This window comes from Nerophis lumbriciformis, linkage group LG04, assembly GCF_033978685.3.
Source record: "Nerophis lumbriciformis linkage group LG04, RoL_Nlum_v2.1, whole genome shotgun sequence".
Classification (NCBI taxonomy): Eukaryota; Metazoa; Chordata; class Actinopteri; order Syngnathiformes; family Syngnathidae; genus Nerophis; species Nerophis lumbriciformis.
Window position 1 is genome coordinate 23,418,287 of NC_084551.2, and position 20,887 is coordinate 23,439,173.

General features: G+C 39.3%; 1 protein-coding gene across 2 annotated transcripts in view; it reads left to right on the plus strand.

The window, feature by feature from the left end:
- LOC133597907 (RNA-binding motif, single-stranded-interacting protein 3-like) overlaps positions 1 to 20,887 on the plus strand; it is a 379,536-nt gene that overhangs the window by 322,634 nt on the left and 36,015 nt on the right. For both annotated transcript variants that reach the window (XR_009814684.1, XM_061950903.1), the window contains exons 9-10: positions 9,786 to 9,882; positions 18,129 to 18,179. Coding sequence is in view for 1 of the 2 variants with exons in the window: in XM_061950903.1 (XP_061806887.1) it covers positions 9,786 to 9,882; positions 18,129 to 18,179 (148 nt within the window). In the remaining variant the exon portion in view is untranslated. The remainder of the gene's footprint in view (positions 1 to 9,785; positions 9,883 to 18,128; positions 18,180 to 20,887) is intronic.

A 20,887-nucleotide genomic window follows, 5' to 3' on the forward strand; every position in this document is an offset into this window, starting at 1 on the left:
GGAAAAGTGTTCTGTGGTCTGACGAGTCCACATTTCAAATTGTTTTTGGAAATATTCGACATCGTGTCATCCGGACAAAAGGGGAAGCGAACCATCCAGACTGTTATCGACGCAAAGTTCAAGAGCCAGCATCTGCGATGGTATGGGGGTGCATTAGTGCCCAAGGCATGGGTAACTTACACATCTGTGAAGGCACCATTAATGCTGAAAGGTACATACAGGTTTTGGAACAACATATGCTTTTTTATGGAAGCCCCTGCTTATTTCAGCAAGACAATGCCAAGCCACATTCAGCACGTGTTACAACAGTGTGGCTTCATAAAAAAAGAGTGTGGGTACTTTCCTGGCCCGCCTGCAGTCCAGACCTGTCTCCCATTGAAAATGTGTGGCGCATTATGAAGCGTAAAATACGACAGCGGAGACCCCGGACTGTTGAACGACTGAAGCTCTACATAAAACAAGAATGGGAAAGAATTCCACTTTCCAAAGCTTCAACAATTAGTTTCCTCAGTTCCCAATCGTTTATTGAGTGTTGTTAAAAGAAAAGGTGATGTAACACAGTGGTGAACATGCCCTTTCCCAACTACTTTGGCACGTGTTGCAGCCATGAAATTCTAAGTTAATTATTATTTGCAAAAAAAAAAAAAAAAGATTATGAGTTTGAACATCAAATATCTTGTCTTTGTAGTGCATTCAATTGAATATGGGTTGAAAAGGATTTGCAAATCATTGTATTCCGTTTATATTTACATCTAACACAATTTCCCAACTCATATGGAAACGGGGTTTGTACATGTTGCGGTTAATAGTATTCTATCTTTATGCTCAGTGGCCTTGTGGTTAGAGTGTCCGCCCTGAGATCAGTAGGTCGTGAGTTCAAAACCCGGCCGATTCATACCAAAGACTATAAAAATGGGACCCATTACCTCCCATTCAGCATCAAGGGTTGGAATTGGGGGTTAAATCACCAAAATGATTCCCGTGCATGCCACCGCTACGGCTCACTGCTCCCCTGTGGGGATGGGTCAAATGCGGAGGATAATTTCACCGCACCTAGTGTGTGTGTGACAATTGTTGGCACTTTAACTTTATGTGTTGTTATGTATACTTTATGAATAAATTATGTGATAATGTTCATCAGTCAACTCATTGGTGTTAATTTTCAATCTATCAAGATAACAAAAATAATATCAAACTCAAAATACAGGATGTTATTTATGTAGTTTGCTCATTTTCCTCGACTGCTGTGCTAACATCATGTGTTTTTTTGTTTTTTTTACATATGTAACAAAATCTACAAAGATACAAATATTTGCTATTGCGACATCTAGTGGACACATTCATAACAGCAGTTTCTTTCATTCAAAAATGTTGGCTCATTTGACTTTGCCTTATAGGAAACGCAGAAAAACAACTGCCTCTTTAAAACAAAAATGGTAGTCCAATTGTATTTGACAAGCAAGACCTTGGAGTGTTGGACTTGGAGGTTCCACTATAATACGTTTTACAAGCACTGGGTGACACTGAGTGATATGTATTTCTATGTTGGTGGACAGCTCATTTGCATAATGGATGTCACACATGCACAAGTGGGTAGATGGGTGTTGTTGCAGTGTCACTGTAAGATTTTCATCAGCCGAGGCCCACTGCAGTTCCTCCAGCGAGACGAGAGGTTTGCTCGCTTCAAGGGGAAATTGGAGTTTGGACCTGTCTGCTATGAATGCTTCTGGTGGTGCGATCCCAGGAGACGCTTCCCTCCAGCTCCCGTTCTCTCCTCCTCCTTGTTGTCTCTGCCTTGCTTCCACTTTGTGTCCCAATATTCCCCTTTCATCAGCTCTCGTACTGTCACCCTGTTGTGCTTTCAGGCACTGCGGCATCTCTTCACAGTACTTTTACTGATTGCAAAGTTCCATCATATCCTCCTTGTGCCTTCAGTTGCTTTAACCTGTCCTCGTTATTCTACTTCTGAATTGATCTGGCTTGTTTGATTAATGTTCTGGTCTATATCTGTTTCCAAAGTAGCTGCTTTTTTTAGGTCTTCATTGATGTCTTTGTGTATGTCTGCTCTCAGTCAGACATTTGTGCGCTTATGTGCTTAAACCCACTGTGACCTCTCCTCAGAGGTGATGCGGGCCCCTTTCGGCACAGCACCACGTGATTATGAAATGCTAATGCGGCTAATTAGAGAGGCGAAAAGTAAGGAGGAGAGGGTTTGAATAAAGAAGGGAGTGGGTCAGAAGGCAGATAAAGTCAGCCCAAGGAGAGGAGAGGAATCCATTACAGGTCTTTGTGGGAACGACCAGGCTTTAGGGTCTGATGCCAATCTAATGTTATGGGAAGCATTTGTCCCAGACCACTTTGGCACACGACCTGTTTCTTTCTTTCTTTTTTTTTGCCGCCTATTACCTTTTTTGTTCTTTTCTCCTTTTCTCTTATCTGTGCCTCCTCTATTCCATCCATCTTCCCTGCCCACACACGAGCAAATCCCAGCATGCTCTTGCACACTTATTCCACTGTGCAAGTGTCTCTGCGGTTGGCACTAAATCATTAACTCATTTTTCAGGGCGTACTCCTGACAGTGCAGCTAGGTCAAACCAGGGTTTCATAAGTAGGTTTTAAATGGAATCCTGTATCAATGTTGCGTATGCAATTACATGTTCGGCGTGTTATTTAAACAGCCATACTCGAGTCCTTATTGACAGAGTGCTGCTCGGGGCTAATAGCCTCCATCAATAACCTTGGGTCTGTCCTCTATCTAGTATTTTTCTCTCTCGCCGTACACATCACTCTAATGAAAAATACAATAAACACAACGGCAGGACCGTTTTTTGGCCAACTTGGCAGCCTTGAGTCATTCATATTCATCAGTGATAAATTACAGTACTGTAAATGTAACTCATGCGTATTCAAGAGCATTTTCTCTATTGGTCATTTCTCTATTTTATACTTGCTGTGTTTTTCCTCACTGCTTGTGCACAGATTGCAAAGCTCCTCTCTAAATCAGTATGCTTGCACTTGCATTCGGACTGAACAGATTTATTTCAGAGCCGCTTGAATTGTTCTCAACAATTAATGGGCAGCTCAACTCACATTTCTGATTCCAAATTGGAACGTTGAACTGAAAAATGGTTGTCATATTTAATCAGTACAAGGGTTGGTGGGTTTATACTAGAGCTGGGAATCTTTGGGCACCTTACGATTTGACTATAAATCGATTACGTATACATCTATGATTATTATACTGGTAATATATTGTATATAAATAATAAATAAATGGGTTATACTTGTATAGCGCTTTTCTACCTTCAAGGTACTCAAAGCACTTTGACAGTATTTCCACATTCACCCATTCACACACACATTCACACACTGATGGCGGGAGCTGCCATGCAAGGCGCTAACCAGCACCCATCAGGAGCAAGGGTGAAGTGTCTCATTATTATACATGAGGTGAGGAAAAAACACAGAGGCTATTTCATCCCTACATGCCTGTTTCCCAGCAGGGAAACCTGCAAAACAGGCTTGTAGGGATGAAATAGCCTACACGCTATTTGTAGGCCGGTAGAGCTTCCACTCTACTGCGTTAGAGTGGTATATATTTTAGGTCAGGAAAAAACACAGAGGCTATTTCATCCCTACAAGCCTGTTTTGCAGGTTTCCCTGCTGGGAAACAGGCTTTTAGGGATGAAATAGCCTCTGTGTTTTTTCCTCACATAACATATATTCCACTCTACCCCGGTGTTGAGCACTGTGAAACGGATAAACCACAGAAAACTCGAGTATATCATTATTTTATATTTTAAATGTATTACATTTAAATATTCATAATGTCGACAAGGCTCCTCTTTATTTTGTTTGTCCTGTCCAGAGCTACTCAGGCAAATCATATTGTTGATGTAGATGTCCATATTTGCTGTACAAATTTACTTTACCAAAGAGAAGTGTGGGATACTTCTCTCGTTGCCTTATTTGTATTTGACTTTATTAAATGGATTTGTATTATTATTTGGCGCAGCCGTACCAAAGCAGGAGGTGAAAGAAAGAGGGGAAAAAAGGAAGACGGGGGGGAAATTTCGGGGACAAAAGGGGGATAAGACAAAGAGACCACAATAACAACCACAACAACAACAGAACACATCAGCAAATATGATATGTACAAAAAGTATACGAAAAGTGATGGCAAAGAAGCAGTTAGTGAAGTAAATAGTAATAACACAGAAATGACAATGAACATTATTACACTACAAATGGAGCAATAAAAATACCAATAGAAATAACACTATTGATAATGTATGATAACAATAATTACCTCTATTATCAACAATACAATTTTTTCAAATGCAACAATACATTTATGTAATGATAACTTGAATTACAAAAAAAAAAAGCAGATACATGGAGAGGAAGAAAGAGAAGCGAACTGTGCCAATCTAATGTTATGGTAAGCATAAAGGCAAATTCCCAACACAGTTATCTATTCTATTTACAAATACATGAGTTTCATTCACACGCCTGCTTAAAACACCATGAACTCCACAAAGGTAAAGTGGGGTGAGAACACCTACCGTAAGTTAGAAAATGAAATTGGCCGCTACATGAACCAGAGCTGAGCCTTGACAAGAGAAATCGTGTTGTTCTAATAATTCATGAGATTTCTATTCCTGCTGCCAAGGAGGTGAACTACATTGTATTTTGGGGTAGAAGGTTGGATTCTGGTGCTGTGTGTTTGTGTGGCTTCAACACAACCAGTAGAGCACAAAAACCTGGGGTCTTGGGGGTGTTTGGGGGAGGGCGGGGTGTTGGGGGGGGGTGATGTCCGTGTGAGGCCCCATCACAGTCTGGTGCTTATCGCAGCCCGTGAGGAACAAACTGCATCCAGCCGGCCTGAATAGCCACACTTGAGAAATATCTAAAGGTTTGCATCTCACAGCACAGGATTTCAAGGCGCTTGCACTATCGCTATGCAAACAAATATAATGTGAAACAGACAGAACACAATCAGGATTCGGGAAACCATTCCATCCTTCAAATCATGTGTGCTGGTGCGGCAGTGGACCAGAACTATTTAGATATGTCAATCAGTTTGGCTTGCTACTGAACCTTTAAGTCCCTTCAGTTTAGATAAAGCTTCAACTTTAGAAATGATTTCAATATGCTTCAATAAATGTAGCTTGAGTGTTGGTCCCGAGTATACATTATGAACAATACATTAATGGCAGGTAAACTTTATTATATTTTCTACACACACAAGTTTGCTATTGTATATTAGAGTAGTACCTCAATTTACGAGCTTAAATGGTTCCGTGACAGAGCTCTTATCAAAACACTTGTATCTCAAAACAATGTTTCCTATTGAAATTACTTGAAATCCATTTAATTGGCGCTTGCCCCTCTAAAAAAAGCAAATTTTAACATAAATAAATGCATATATTTTACATAACAACTTTTGTATAAAAACTGAGGCTGTCAAAGTTAAAGCGATAATAACGCCTTAACTTTAAGTTCCTGTAATGGCACTGATTTGTTTAAAGCGCGATTAACACACACGCGTCCTTTTTGACTCTCGGGCTGTTCCGTAGCGGAGAAAACTCTACTGCATTCACTAGGTTCTGATGAGCTACAAGCGGGAAAATAGCAAGCAGAAATGGACAAAGAAAAGGCTACATTCTGGAAATATCAGGTTCAAATCCATGGCAAGTTGTTCTACCGACAAGACAAGACTATTTTCGCCATGAGACGACATCACTGTAGCAAATGCCTACTGTACGCGTCGTTCAGAGGTGGGTGGTTCTTCACTTTCGTGTTTAGATTACAGTTGAGGTGCAGTGATAACACATAATGTAGATCTTTACTGTGACTGCTTTAGGAAGTTGGCATAAAAGCTTAACAGAAATAAAAGAAGGTAAGCAGGCAGTCGAAAGGACATCAAAACACTTTTCCGGCTTAAAGGAAAAAAAGTGCTACACTATACATCCGGTTCAACTACATACTTTTATAATGCTATTGTATGATATTTGCACCTAAAAAATGATAGTAGATCAGTTGAGGAATATGGGGGGAGGGGGATATATAAAATATTGTGTAAATTATTTTATAACATGTTCAGGTCGAGTCTTTAATTACAGAATGATTAACAGGTTCAATATGACATTTTATTAATAAATAGAGAAGGTTAAGACGTTGTCATACAGCGAAACAAATATGATTATTTTGTACAACATGTAATGTACATAATATCAGAAGCATCTATTTAGATAGAAATATCACATTTTACCTTACCAAACATATTTGGCAATCAAAGCATGATCGTAACAATCTGCATTTTATGTCACTAATGCATAAAACTGGTATCGAACCATGGTGTAGCTCCTTCGGAATGCAAGTGCTCCTAAAGCAGGAATACAAATTCAGTTTTCTGCAAAATACAAATCCTGGCAAGACACCAACGCTGCAGGCATTTTTTTTATTACCATTAAAAGCGTGTTTATGTCCTTTTTGTGTTGAGCTGTTTAAAAAAGCATAATGTTTAAAAGTCATTTCATTAAAGTAAATTAATTGTCCAATCATGGGTGTTTAACATTTTAAAATGATCTGTGTAGGGTACACTACTGAATGATGAAAAATTGTATCTATCTGCGTAGGTACTGTTACTATTACAATGCGATTGAGCGTGATTAAATATTTTAATTGTTTAACAGCCCTCATAAAACTAATACAATAGAATGTACTACAAACAACTACAGTAGTTGTATGAAATAATGTGAAAATGTACAGCATTTACCTTGGATAGGGGACTTCTATGGTATCTCCTTCCAGCTGCTTCTCTGTCAAACACCCTATCAGCAGCTTCTCCTTTATTTTTATGGATAAATGTCTGCTGTTTAGATATCATTTTAACAGAAAGGGACAAGCGGTAGAAAATGAATGGATGGATGGATTCTTGGCTTGCATTAGCAACACATTCTTTAGTATGGTGCTGCGTAGTGATATGCTCAAGTTGCTTCGCCAAGTTAGGTAGCTACACAATCAGTCATATTTTTGTCAGTACTGTCTTTCACATTCACTTTCTTCCTTCTCATGGTTGGAAAAACAACATTATGTTGACCTCTACCTATGAGCTAATGCTAGCGAGTAAGACAAAATGTTTTGGTCAGATCTTGCGTGGTTCACTGTGACATTCGCTACGCCAACAAATGGCGGAGATGCTTGTAACTCAAATTTCTGTTTACAACATAAAGCCTAACAATTAGCCAAGAGACAGCTCTTTTCTCAAAACACTCAAGTCCGGGCAGAAATTTGGAAGTAGTAAAAATGCTAAATTAGTTCATATCCCAACATTCTGAAGGGCGTTATCCTGTATAAAGAAAACTCCAGAGTAGTGATGTGCAGATCGATACTGAAATATCGATACCAAAAATACCAGATCTTTACGCTCTAATATTGATTATCAAATCAAAATGCCGAAACTTTTATCACTTTAGTAATTTGAGATAATGTATTCATTAACAGGAACACAATGTAAAGTAACTAAGTGATTGCGATCTTGTCTAAATGAAACACGATTAGTGGGCACTACTTTTTCTTCCGCCTTGGTATGTATGTAACAAGCAAGCGCAGCAGCACAATGTGCTGTGCTCAGTCATTCAATCTGCCATTTGTTTGATAAAGAAAATTACTGGAATTCAAAATGAGTCACTCAGTATTATAAAACAGTGAAGTTCATGTATCATTTAGAATAGGCTATTGCTTGGATTTATATGTTGTCACATCCGGCTCATTAAATATGCGTGGTGGTTAAGCCAATGTCAGTTCTCAATGGGTACCGGGCGGCATTTGGTCCTTCTCAGAAAAAAAATGCCCTATGCTTGCGTTGTTATCGGCTGTACGAATCGTTCAAATCACGAAAAGGATAAACGTTTCTTCAGAGTTCCTCGAGAGCTAATCAAGAAGGGCGGAAGAGAATTTTATGAAAGACGACAAGAAAAGAGGCACGCACTCCAGTCCAAGGGAGTAGAGTCGAAGAACGCACATAATTTTTAACAAACAGAAACCAGAAAGTCAGAGCCAATGATACTTTATCAGGAAATGTACTTCTACATCTCTCCTCTTGTTTATTTTGTACACAAATGTGTCAGAGTACATATGACAGGACAAAAATCAAATATATTGACGAGTCAGTAATTGTTAGTCTGTTAAATGGATATGCAGTCACGGGTGTCAGCTGTCAGGTGCCAGTAGTCTCTGTTTACATGGACGGCGTCCTTTGCAGACACCAGGTTGAATCATGAAAAGCAACCTTACACAAGCCAAAACGATGCATATTTATCCGAGAGAGTCTTGATACCAATTTCCTTGACACAGCCACACACAGAGAAGTTGTAAACCTCCATGCTTTTCCAAGTTTTCATCTGTTTTGTCGTGTAGAATGATGTCTGGAGCACCAGATATTTCGACATGTCTGGAAACTCAACCGACGGATAATCACTCGAAAAACAATTTTTATAAAGGAAAGGTATCTATTCCATTGCATAGTCAAATTTATTTTGCTTGTATCTGCTTTTTGCAGGAAGATCTAGACCCCTTGCGTACTCAGATAGTTTGTGCAAACAGCCATCTTGGTTTGGTTGACCACCACTGTTTTTACTTCCGGGAAGAAGTCACATACAAGCAATTTGGAGACATTAATACAGAATTTAATATAAATTCAATATCATATATAAGTATCAGATCTGTATTGCCGATACCAGCCTGAAGAAAGTCAGTGATATTCCACATTACTACTCCAGAGTGCTCAGGAACCACACTGGCAAACACTCGCTATATGTTGGTCTTGAATGTGCAACCAAACCCTGACTGAGCTTTACTGTAGGGGTGATCTAACGTCAGAGTTGTGTGCAGTGTTTGTACTCCACCCCAAAATAATCAATTTAAGGTGTAATTTGATGTACCGGCATTCTATCCCCAGCTTTCTTTTAGCTTCTGCCTGTGGTTGTGGTGTATAAATAAGTACGCCAGGGCTAAAAATAATGCAGCACACGTTATGATGACTTAACATGAAACCTAAAAATACATTAATACCCAGTCAGCAACTTGTTCCTACGATATAAGCAACACATATAATGTTACAGAAGAGGGTAGGACCGCTTTCTTTCTCCTCCTCTGCAGCTTTGCTCCATTATTCAGTCAACAGACACTTAGGCATCGATTGGGCACAGAAACATGGCCTGGCAGATGAAACATGTCCTATCAACGTACACAATGATAAATAAAGCACTTGGAGCTCCAGCCTTCCACCTATACAGGGCTGACAAGGTGTAGGAGTGAAACAAAGTTAAATCCTAAGGGCAGGCAATTCTATAGGGAACCAAGTAAACAAGTTGAAATGCATATGTCTCTTCTACATGAAGTGGAATATGCGTAGGCGAAAACCTAAAGGGCAATATTGAAAAATGTCTCCCACTCACACATTAGGGTAATAATGTATTATTATGCATAGCAGTGGAGTTGATAAATGATGTGCACAGCATTTTCGATGTCATGTCTCACTTGAGTCTTTTTGCTGGTGCGGCTCAGACTAAACCTGCAATATTACGGTTTCCACGACAGCTCTAATGATGGACAACCGATTCCCTTCGTCTGCAGTATTCAACTTCTGTTAGCATCAAAATAAAGCCACAATTCTTGCTTGCATCTTTGTTTCAAAGCTAGATGACTTACATGAAGTGACACTTCAATCAAGACTGCAATACTGATGGTGTTGTTTTTGTTATTTTTTGCCTCTGCAGGTTCTATTCATCACCGTACAGCATCTCCACCAATCGGATGATTGCCCAGACGTCAATCACCCCCTTCATTGCTGCCTCTCCTGTTTCCACATATCAGGTGCGTGTAGCCTCTTTGACTTTTACTGCTTAATAAAAGGTTTTAAAACATTTACACAAACTGGCAGAGCTATCTTGAATTATGTAATCTCAAGTAACTAGTAGGTGAGTACACCAGCGTACAGTCCTAATATACAAATCCCAATTTTCTTACCTGTTGGTACCTGTTTTGTGTTTTTGGTATCCCCATAAGTCCTGGACATGTGAACTCAAACAACAGAGGCATGGCCGAGAGATATTTATAAAACAATCTTGCCGTCTTCCAAACTTGCTCCAAACGAACTGTTTAGAACTTGAGACTTAAGTGACGTATTTTGTCTTAACCCTTGTCAGTGTATATTTCTATATATGGTAGAGGATTACTGGAAGACCATTGCACGGGTCCGCCATTTTTATTTAGCTGTAATCTAAAGTTGTTGTCAATAAATTCCTTATTTTTTTCTATCCTCCTGTTGTGGGGAAGACTGGCTCGTACATGCACATGCATGCAAAAATCCTCTGCTGTTGCCATTTCTAATACAAAGTAGCACATAGTGCTGTCAGTCGACTCGATATGGAAGCACTAAAAACTATAACATGGCTGACGGGGTGAGTACGCAGTACAAGGGGGCTTGGCCTGGAGGAGAGCTCCGGCAAGTAAATAAGATCGCCCACAAAATGGCGCATTCTAAAGACACGGTCAGAAAGTGGCAAATTTGGAGTGAAGCACCACCATTACATGTTATGCAGACCACAAAGAAGTCACAAATCATGGTATGATCCCTTTGAAATAATGCTTGTTTTTGCATCATAAACTTGGGGAAATACCAGTTTGCTCACATATTCGGGACATAACCAGACTTGTGCAAAATTCAGAAATGTAATTGAGAATCTCTCTTGAATTCCAATTCCATCGAACTGAATTTAAGTTGCAAACAGAAAGTAGAATTGCAATTTCAATTAAAATTGAAAAAAGTAGAATTGAAATACCATGAAATTCGAATTGATTATTTTGATGTATTCCAGAAAGAAACTACTGGATTCACACATTTGTCAACCAATTAAAACTGTTCCAAAGTCAAAAAGTTAAATTTTATCAGGATATTCTGCACGTCACTGCCAGATTTACCGAGCCGTCCGATCAGTTTGCGCATGCTTAAATTAAGTTGTATTCATGTATTACAGTGCAGTATTTGTCTTATTTTCTATAATTATATTGTGCCGATCAATAATGATAGCGGGACTTCTGTTTTCTGTTTTAAAGGTGAACACTTCTAAACAACACAACCGGCTAATCTTGGCGCTAGTGTATCTTCACTGCGACAATCTCAGGTTGACTAACTTTTGTTTAAACAACTTTTTGATGCACTTCATCTTTAACGCTGTACACCTTGTCAATAACACATCTCCACATTGGTGAAACTTTGCCGTGAGTGATGTCAACAAACAACAGAGAGACGTGGCATTGGACATTCGGCACAGCACATCAGGCTCACTGAGACCAGGCAAAGTGGAGATTAATTTTCTTGGTTCAAGGTGCACTTCATCTTCGACATTAATACCATAGGTTTGGTTTGAGCAATGCAAGACATGCATTTCTAACAAGATGAAATGTAATAGCTGCTCGTCTGCTAACACAGACCCGCAGACGTGAGCACATCACCCCTATATTAGCGTCCCTTCACTGGCTCCCTGTGCGTTATCGAATCAATTTTAAACTCCTTTTATTTGTTTTTAAATGTCTAAACAACCTCGCGCCAACCTATCTCTCCGACCTCCTTCAGACTTACTGCCCCACCCAATCCTTAAGATCAGCCGATCAGCTGCTGTTGACGGTCCCTGACACAAGGCTGAAGCTTAGAGGTGACAGAGCTTTCGCCGTTGCTGCTCCCAAGCTCTGGAACGACCTACCTCTGAGTATTAGACAAGCCTCCTCTCTTCCTGTTTTTAAATCTCTCTTAAAAACATACTTTTATTCCATGGCTTTAAACACTGAGTGATATCCATCCTGCAATGGTGCCCCATAATACACCTGCTGTGAACCTGTTTTTATGTTTTTATTTATTCTATTTTATTTATTTATTTTTTATCGTGTTGTGTTGTGTTTGCTCGGTACTCGTATTATCTTTTAACCTGCCCATTGTACAGCACTTTGGCTACCCCTGTGGTAAATTTCAAATGTGCTTTATAAATAAAGTTGATTTGATTTGATTTGAACAAAGCTAATGACCATAACTACGAATGTTGACCACATTTTTGCAGAACAACACAAACCTGTGGTTTCGGCACACTGAAGCCCAGTTCTGACTTAGAGGAATTACCCAGGATGTGACAATATATTTCAACATATTGGTCTTGTTTTAGTGGCTGGGTGACGGCCAACTAATTTTCATTAATTTAGCAATTAAATTATTAGGGCACAATGTAAGCCAATGTAACCACAAATATGTCACCTGGAGCCAAAGCTATGATGAAAACTGTAGCTTAAAATTAGTTATGAACAATATGGATGGACAAAATTGGCTTTAATGTTTAAAGTGTAGATGTTGATTATTTTAGATTATTAGTTAATACTTTTGCAAACAGTTGTTTTTAAAAAGATTGTCTAACGCCTACATTTTGGAAAAACTGTGGTCAAGTAGATACTAGAAGTTAGTGACTTGTGGCGCATGTGCAAATGGATCGGATAGCTCAGTAAATCAGGCAGTCACAGTACACTGTGTACTTATGATGCATTCAATTTGTACTGGAAAGTCGGAATTTCTGAGTTTCTAGTCGGAAGTATCAAATGGAACAACCCCTGAGGTTGGATTTTCTACTCGGAAAGTTGGAGAGTCTTCCGATTTGGCTTTCAAAGATAGCAGCTTTGAGTGTTAACAATAATAGAAGCTTCTGTAAAGGCAGTTTTCTAACACTTCTGACTTGTTTGTGTCACACTAAATCAGCCATATACGTTGTATTGTCTGATATTTATATATCATTATATATCATTATTTACATGGAAATGTTAGTGTAGTGCAAATTACCTTTTTTCATGGGGTAAACGTACTACCTTGCTAGCAATGGTGTCTTTGTGTTCCCTTTTGATACATCATATCATGGTTCACCGTGTAGAGAAACCGTCCAGAAACTTGAGGGTTCCTGGTTCGATTCTAGCTTCCGCCAACCTGCTCACTGCCTTTGTGTCCCTTGGCAAGACACTGCACCCACCTTGCAACCCACACTGATATAAATGAGCCAACCACCAAGCTTCAATGTATGGGTTTCTCATTGTAGAACGCTTTGAGACAGTTGTGAAAAAGCGCTATATAACTATTGTTCATATCATTTCATCGTGTAGGTTGCGGAAGGCCCCCATATTTGTTCAGAAGTTGTTTGTATTTAAACAAGGCAAGCACAAAAATAGCTCTGTGGATGTGACGTCACTCCCAGCTCCAACTTCCAACTTCCGAGGTAAATGTAACACACCATTATGGCTAACTTTTAGCATTTTACTCAATTTGTAGATATAAAAATAAAAGTCATGACTATTGCTACTTTCAAATTATGAAAAAATGGTAGAAAAATATTGCATTTCTCAGAATGCTTTATTTTATTTAAGTACCGCATTTTTCGGAGTATAAGTCGCACCAGAGTATAAGTCGCACTTGTCGAAAATGCATAATAAAAAAGGAAAAAAACATATATAAGTCGCACTGGAGCCCGGCCAAACTATGAAAAAAAATGCGACTTATAGTCCGAAAAATACGGTATTCAAAATGGAGCGATGTTCTGTTTAATTTGAGTGCTTGTTAAGTATGATTAGTGTTAAAGGGGCTGTTTTCAACGTTCTCACAGTTGCATTTTTCAAACCACAAAATATAACAAGAATACCACTGGCTCGCTTGTCTTGTCTTGTTGTTACGATGGGCCTGCTATACATTTAGTGATAGCTAAGGTTCGCCAGCCAAATCGTTAACATTAGTAGACAATATACAAAGTTTAGTGCGCATGTAAACGTACTTGGTTAGATATAATGCTCTCTGGGCATTCATGTAAATGATGCAAAGAGCCCCTCTAAGTCAAAGCCTTTGTTGAATGTGACAAATGATTCCTGTTACTTGGTTGTTTGTAAAGGGCTTTAAAAATAAAGTTGGTCTGGTATGGTATGGCTTAAGAAATCATTCTAAATTGAAGTGAATTTAAATAATTTCAAATCCAATTCAACATCCTGTGGGGGGGAACCACTTCAATTCCATTTAAATTATTCAAATTAATTCAACTTAAATTCTGAATTCTATACGAAGCTGGTTCTAACATTTTTGCTATCACATTAATGTCCAAACTGACTGGACACTTTATCATTTGGAGTTCTTAACAGATCCATACTACTTGTAGAATTTCGGTTCGCAATACAGCTACCTTCCACAAAAGCATGCTTTTGGTTCCTAGCCAATGTCTCCACACCCAGCAGTCACTGGGGAGCTTTACTTGGCCCCAAGTCCACATAAATAGGAGGGTTGCTCTCAGAAGGGTATGCGGTATAAAAAACTGAGTTGCAAAAATGGCGCAAAGGAGAAATATGAGTCGCTATGGTGACCCTTGATAGGAGAAACTGAGGGAGAAGAATATCCACTCCTGATCTCAAATGATAAATGGTGTTACAACCCAGAGAAGTTCGAGGTCTGCTGCCTTTCTTTAGACTGGAAACAAACTGGGTCATGTAACTATGACCGCCGAGTCGCTAGCTTCAAAGTCAAATACTCCTAATGTACTTCTTGTAGTTTACCCACAATTGTGGGACAATGGTAAAGATGTACGGCCAAACGTATGGCCTATATGTTTGAAGTGAACCACAGAAACATCTGACTGAAACTGTTACACAGGACACATCCTTAATTTAGTGAGTGGTGTTTGTACACTGGATGTACAAGTAAAGGATGACAGAGACCATCTCGTGATCCGGGGGCAGGTAGGGCTCTCTTTTGTATGAAGAAGTGCATGCAAAATGTCAGTCATGACATGTCACCGCATATGAAATTTTACTGCAAACTCATTCCTAGCCCCATCCTGCTGGTACTGATAATTATATAGTTGGAAATTCCCCTGTATATTCCACGGTCGACTTGCAAATTTATGTTTTAATTATGCTAAATGTGTTACTTTGCAGGGCAGCATGGTGGATCAGGGGTTAGTGCATGTGCCTCACAATACGAAGGTCCTGGGTTCAATCCTGGGCTCTGTGTGGAGTTTGCATTTTCTCCCCGTGACTGCATGGGTTTCTTCCGGGTACTCCGGCTTCCTTCCACCTCCAAGGACATGCACCTGGGGATAGGCTGATTGGCAACACTAAATTGGCCCTAGTGTGTGAATGTGAGTGTGAATGTTGTCTGTCTATCTGTGTTGGCCCTGTGATCAGGTGGCGACTTGTCCAGGGTGTACCCCACCTACCGCTCGAATGCACTCCAAAGCAAACATAGAACAATTTACTTCCCATTAATTCATTTTAGTACAAAACATGCATCAAATTAAATTCAAGTTTAATTAAAAAAAGTTTAAAAAAAAAATAATTTCACATAATAACAAAAAGTGCAAAAGATTTTGCAATGGGGGGCCTCCGAAAAAAATTCTACTTAGGGTTCCAATTTTGCAGGGGTGGGCCTGAGTACTTATCATAGCTAATAACTAATCCATGTGTTTTATTAAAGTTTTTGCACTAGTTAAACTTAAGTAACTACATTTCGGCTCTCCTATGTTGGGTGCTTTTGTTGCCCGGCCCAAATCCGCCAAATCAGTTCCCATGTGAGAATGATAGCAGTTCCTTTCAAAGTTGCTTCTTTTAGAAATTGATTTAGCCTTTGAGCCTTCTTTTCTCAAACTGATTTGTTTTCTTTTTTAAACATCAGTCATCCTTTGTGAAAAATTGCAACTCTCCATTCTTTGAAGAGAAAGTACATGAGGAGGCAAATAATATTCCAACCAATGTTGACCCACACCCTCATTAAAAGTAAAATATTATTATACATATACAAAGCTATCTGGCCGATGTTTCAGCTCTTCACTACGTTTCGTAGGTTGTGCTCTTAAAAAATGTTCACAGAAAACCAAGACAGTCATATACTGTAGGTAGTTTTATTTACAGTATACATCAGGAGTACAGTATATATTACATGTAACAAAGATGTCATTTTACATTTTACTTGTTATGTTATAGTTGGGGAGTAGACAGCTAAAAGATGAAAGTGGTGATTTAAGTTTTAAGACGGGCTTTGATGATGAAACCTGTAGTGTGAAACAGTAATTATTAGACTGTATGGCTCTCTGTGGTCTCCATATCCTCTTATAATTACAACATAGCGCAGTGGACCCTCGGTTGCAGCTGTAGTATTCTTCAAGACACACTGCCGCAGGGACTGAGGCTCTGCAATGTGTCTGTGGAGGCTCGGGTTAATGATTCATTTTCTCTCCTTTTTTTTTCTTCTTTGGTCATTTTCTCTCCGTTTCTGTCCTTCCAATTGTCCCTTTTTATTTCCTCCTTCCACCATTTCTACCCACACACAATGATCATCTACAAACCCCGTTTCCATATGAGTCGGGAAATTGTGTTAGATGTAAATATAAACAGAATACAATGATTTGCAAATCATTTTCAACCCATATTCAGTTGAATATGCTACAAAGACAACATATTTGATGTTCAAACTAATAAACTTTTTTTTTTTGCAAATAATCATTAACTTTAGAATTTGATGCCAGCAACACGTGACAAAGAAGTTGGGAAAGGTGGCAATAAATACTGATAAAGTTGAGGAATGCTCATCAAACACTTATTTGGAACATCCCACAGGTGAACAGGCGAATTGGGAACAGGTGGGTGCCATGATTGGGTATAAAAGTAGATTCCATGAAATGCTCAGTCATTCACAAAAAAGGATGGGACGAGGGTCACCACTTTGTAAACAAATGTGTGAGCAAATTGTTGAACAGTTTAAGAAAAACCTTTCTCAACCAGCTATTGCAAGGAATTTAGGGATTTCACCATCTACGGTCCGTAATATCATCAAAGGGTTTAGAGAATCTGGAGAAATCACTGCACGCAAGCAGCTAAGCCCATGACCTTCGATCCCTCAGGCTGTACTGCATCAACAAGTGACATCAGTGTGTAAAGGATATCACCACATGTGCTCAGGAACACTTCAGAAACCCACTGTCAGTAACTACAATTGGTCGCTACATCTGTAAGTGCAAGTTAAAACTCTCCTATGCAAGGCAAAAACCGTTTATCAACACACCCAGAAACGCAGTCGGCTTCGCTGAGCCTGAGCTCATCTAAGATGGACTGATACAAAGTGGAAAAGTGTTCTGTGGTCTGACGAGTCCACATTTCAAATTGTTTTTGGAAACTGTGGACGTCGTGTCCTCCGGACCAAAGAGGAAAAGAACCATCCGGATTGTTATAGGTGCAAAGTTGAAAAGCCAGCATCTGTGATGGTATGGGGGTGTATTAGTGCCCAAGACATGGGTAACTTACACATCTGTGAAGGCGCCATTAATGCTGAAAGGTACTTACAGGTTTTGGAGCAACATATGTTGCCATCCAAGCAACGTTACCATGGACGCCCCTGCTTATTTCAGCAAGACAATGCCAAGCCACGTGTTACATCAACGTGGCTTCATAGTAAAAGAGTGCGAGTACTAGTCTGGCCTGCCTGTAGTCCAGACCTGTCTCCCATTGAAAATGTGTGGCGCATTATGAAGCCTAAAATACCACAACGGAGACCCCCGGACTGTTGAACAACTTAAGCTGTACATCAAGCAAGAATGGGAAATAATTCCACCTGAGAAGCTTAAAAAATGTGTCTCCTCAGATACCAAACGTTTACTTGGTGTTGTTAAAAGGAAAGGCCATGTAACACAGTGGTGAACATGCCCTTTCCCAACTACTTTGGCACGTGTTGCAGCCATGAAATTCTAAGTTAATTATTTGCAAAAAATAAATAAAGTTTATGAGTTTGAACATCAAATATCTTGTCTTTGTAGTGCATTCAATTGAATATGGGTTGAAAAGGATTTGCAAATCATTGTATTCCGTTTATATTTACATCTAACAAAATTTCCCAACTCATATGGAAACGGGGTTTGTATGTGACACCCTCCACCAACCCCCATCTGTATCCTCTTGCCATCCCCTCCTTCTTTCTTGGCGTTTTTTATCCAACAGCCCACCTGAAAAAATGTATTGTGTCCATCACTTAGTCCTTAATCTTTATTTATGTCATCTCTCCACAGGTCCAGAGTACATCTTGGATGCCACATCAACAGTATGTTATGCAACCTACAGTAAGTGCATATTTTATTATTATTTGTTTAATTATAGATAGATAGATAGATGGATAGATAGATAGATAGATAGATACATAGATAGTACTTTATTGATTCCTTCAGGAGAGTTCCCTCAGGAAAATAAAAATTGAAAAATTCCAGCAGCAGTGTACAGAATTGAGATCAAATTTCAAAAGTAAAAAGTAAATAATAAATATTGAGGGTATATGTTATTGTTTTGCATAATACTATAATCATTTATAATGCATGTTTTGCATTATAAATGTTGTTTTCATACTGCACATTTTTTAAGGTCAATAAGACATTACTTTTTTGACAGCTCTGTAGAGTTTGTTAAATTGCATCCCAAACCGCAAATGACATGGTATACTGATCAAACAAGAGGATAAAAAATATGACTTTAAGATTACTGCTAAATATGACAGACATAAAAAGATGTTGCCCTCAGGCTGGCTTCTTTATTGTTGAATCAGCCCACGTCTGACCTCTGCGTATCGGCTTGAAAGACTCAATGTTGCTGAGCCTTGTGATATGTATTATAGGTCTACACTAGAGGTGTTGAACCTACGGGCCGCGGGCCTGACAAGTTTTACCCGGCCCCCGTGATGAGTTTGCCAAGTGTTAAAATGAGCTGCATTTTTTTGGAATGAAAGAAACAGCGGTAACACTTTTGTATGGGGAACACATATTCACCATTAATTAGTTGCTTATTAACATGCAAATTAGTAACATATTGGCTCTTAATTAGTCATTATTAAGTAGTTATTAATGCCTAATTCTGCATGGCCTTATTATACAACCAGTAAGCCATTAACTAAGAGTCTTCCCTCAATAACCTCAGAATTATTGCTTATTAGTAACCCTAACCCTAATCCTTATACGTTCCCCTAGTGTCCAAATAACTCTGAATTAAGTCTTTGTTACTTTAATAAGCAACTAATTAATGGTGAATATGTTCTCCATACTAAAGTGTTACAGAAACTGCTGTTCTAAATGTGTCCACTGGATGTCACAATAGCAATTCTGTTAGGACTAGCAAGAGGTTCAAAGTAAAGCGTGGCTGCGGCTCCTCTCCCTCGACCCAAATGAAACTTAAAACCTGCCGTTTTATGTCTTCTTCTTTGAACACATTATTTGGCACCCTTTGTACCCCGTAATCATGTCTCTGTCAAAAATGAGAAAACTTGACCCTTTTGAATAGTTTTTACCTCCGTTTTTTACGGTTTGTTGAGTTAGCACTGGATTGATACGCGGACATGACAAAGGAGGTATTTGATACCTAGAAGAGTTATGGTAAATGCGCTTTTCTACCTTCAACGTACTCAAAGCGCTTTACATGTTGTGTTTTTTGTCCAATCCCAGAAGGACTGTGGCTTAAAGTTTAATCCTGGCTTTGTAGATACACTGAGACAAAAACCATGTGTTTTTTAAACTGCACCAATTTCCTCAGAATTTTCAACAAACTTCAAGTGTTTTGTCCAGAGGTTTATCTGTGATTTGTACGTTTTCAGAATGTGCTCATTCTATTTTTGGCCAAAGTAAAACAAAGAAAACAACCTGGAGTTGTCTTTATTTTTAAGTTATCATGCCATGATTTTACCATTCCGGCACACCTGGGAATAGATTTTCCTCCACGCGGCCCCTGAGCTAAAATGAGTTTGACACCCCTGGTCTACACCCTGCTGGCTGGAAAAAGACTCTGCAGGTGTTTAGAAATGTACAGACCTTTGCTAAGGCCAGATCTGATATATCACAACCATAAAAATAAGTCTTGTAACCAGGACCAGCCCCTGGCATAAACACTCTATGCGTTTTTTTAGGGCCACAACAATAAAGGGGGGCCACATGAATATGACGACCGGTCACTTCAGTAGCTGATCATCAACGTGGTCATCGTGCTCTGCAGGGGCCGCGTGTAACAAGCTGGCTTACGCACAAAAACCTGCCGTACGCCCTTTTTACGGCAAAGTTGAGATGTATCAAAATTTGACGTTGACGTGGAAATGTGCGATGCCTCACGGCAACTTCAAGGATGTGGTATGCACATTTCTACGGTGTGGATGATTTGGCAACACACATAAACAGTTTAACAGTTCACAGATTAAAAAAAAGTGCCATCTTCAACTCCTCAGACTGACTCATGTGCCCATCAGAGGCATATGAACTATTACACACCAAACTTTTAATATGATATGCGTATTAATAAGGGGGTGTGGCCTGGGCATGGTCTGGGCGTGCCAAACCACGCACAGAACCGCAGTCGATTTCAAGTAGATTACAATATAACAAAGAATTGTGTTTGGATTTGTGCGTGTCAACACTTTCATACATCTGAATTTTTACTGGAGTAGGCCACTTTTTGGATTTGATCTTACGTCCATATTTAGTAGGATGGCCACCCAACTCGTTGTACATGAGGCCCCAGGTGTTTGCTTGTTCTACTCTGATGGACTGACTTACCTCATGAATACAATCATACTTTGTTTCTGCTGAACTTTTATTCTGCGGTGATTCAGCATGTATGTATTTGTTGCGGCCGCATCCATTCAAAAACCCATAGAGATAATTGCTAATTTAGCAATGCTTGGAACACTGTCATCGTGGCAGATTTACAACTGTATTTCTAAAACGACCTTGCTATTCAAGTTTATATTGGAGCCGAACTATTGTGGCAGGAAGACTCTATTATGTTACTCACTAGACTG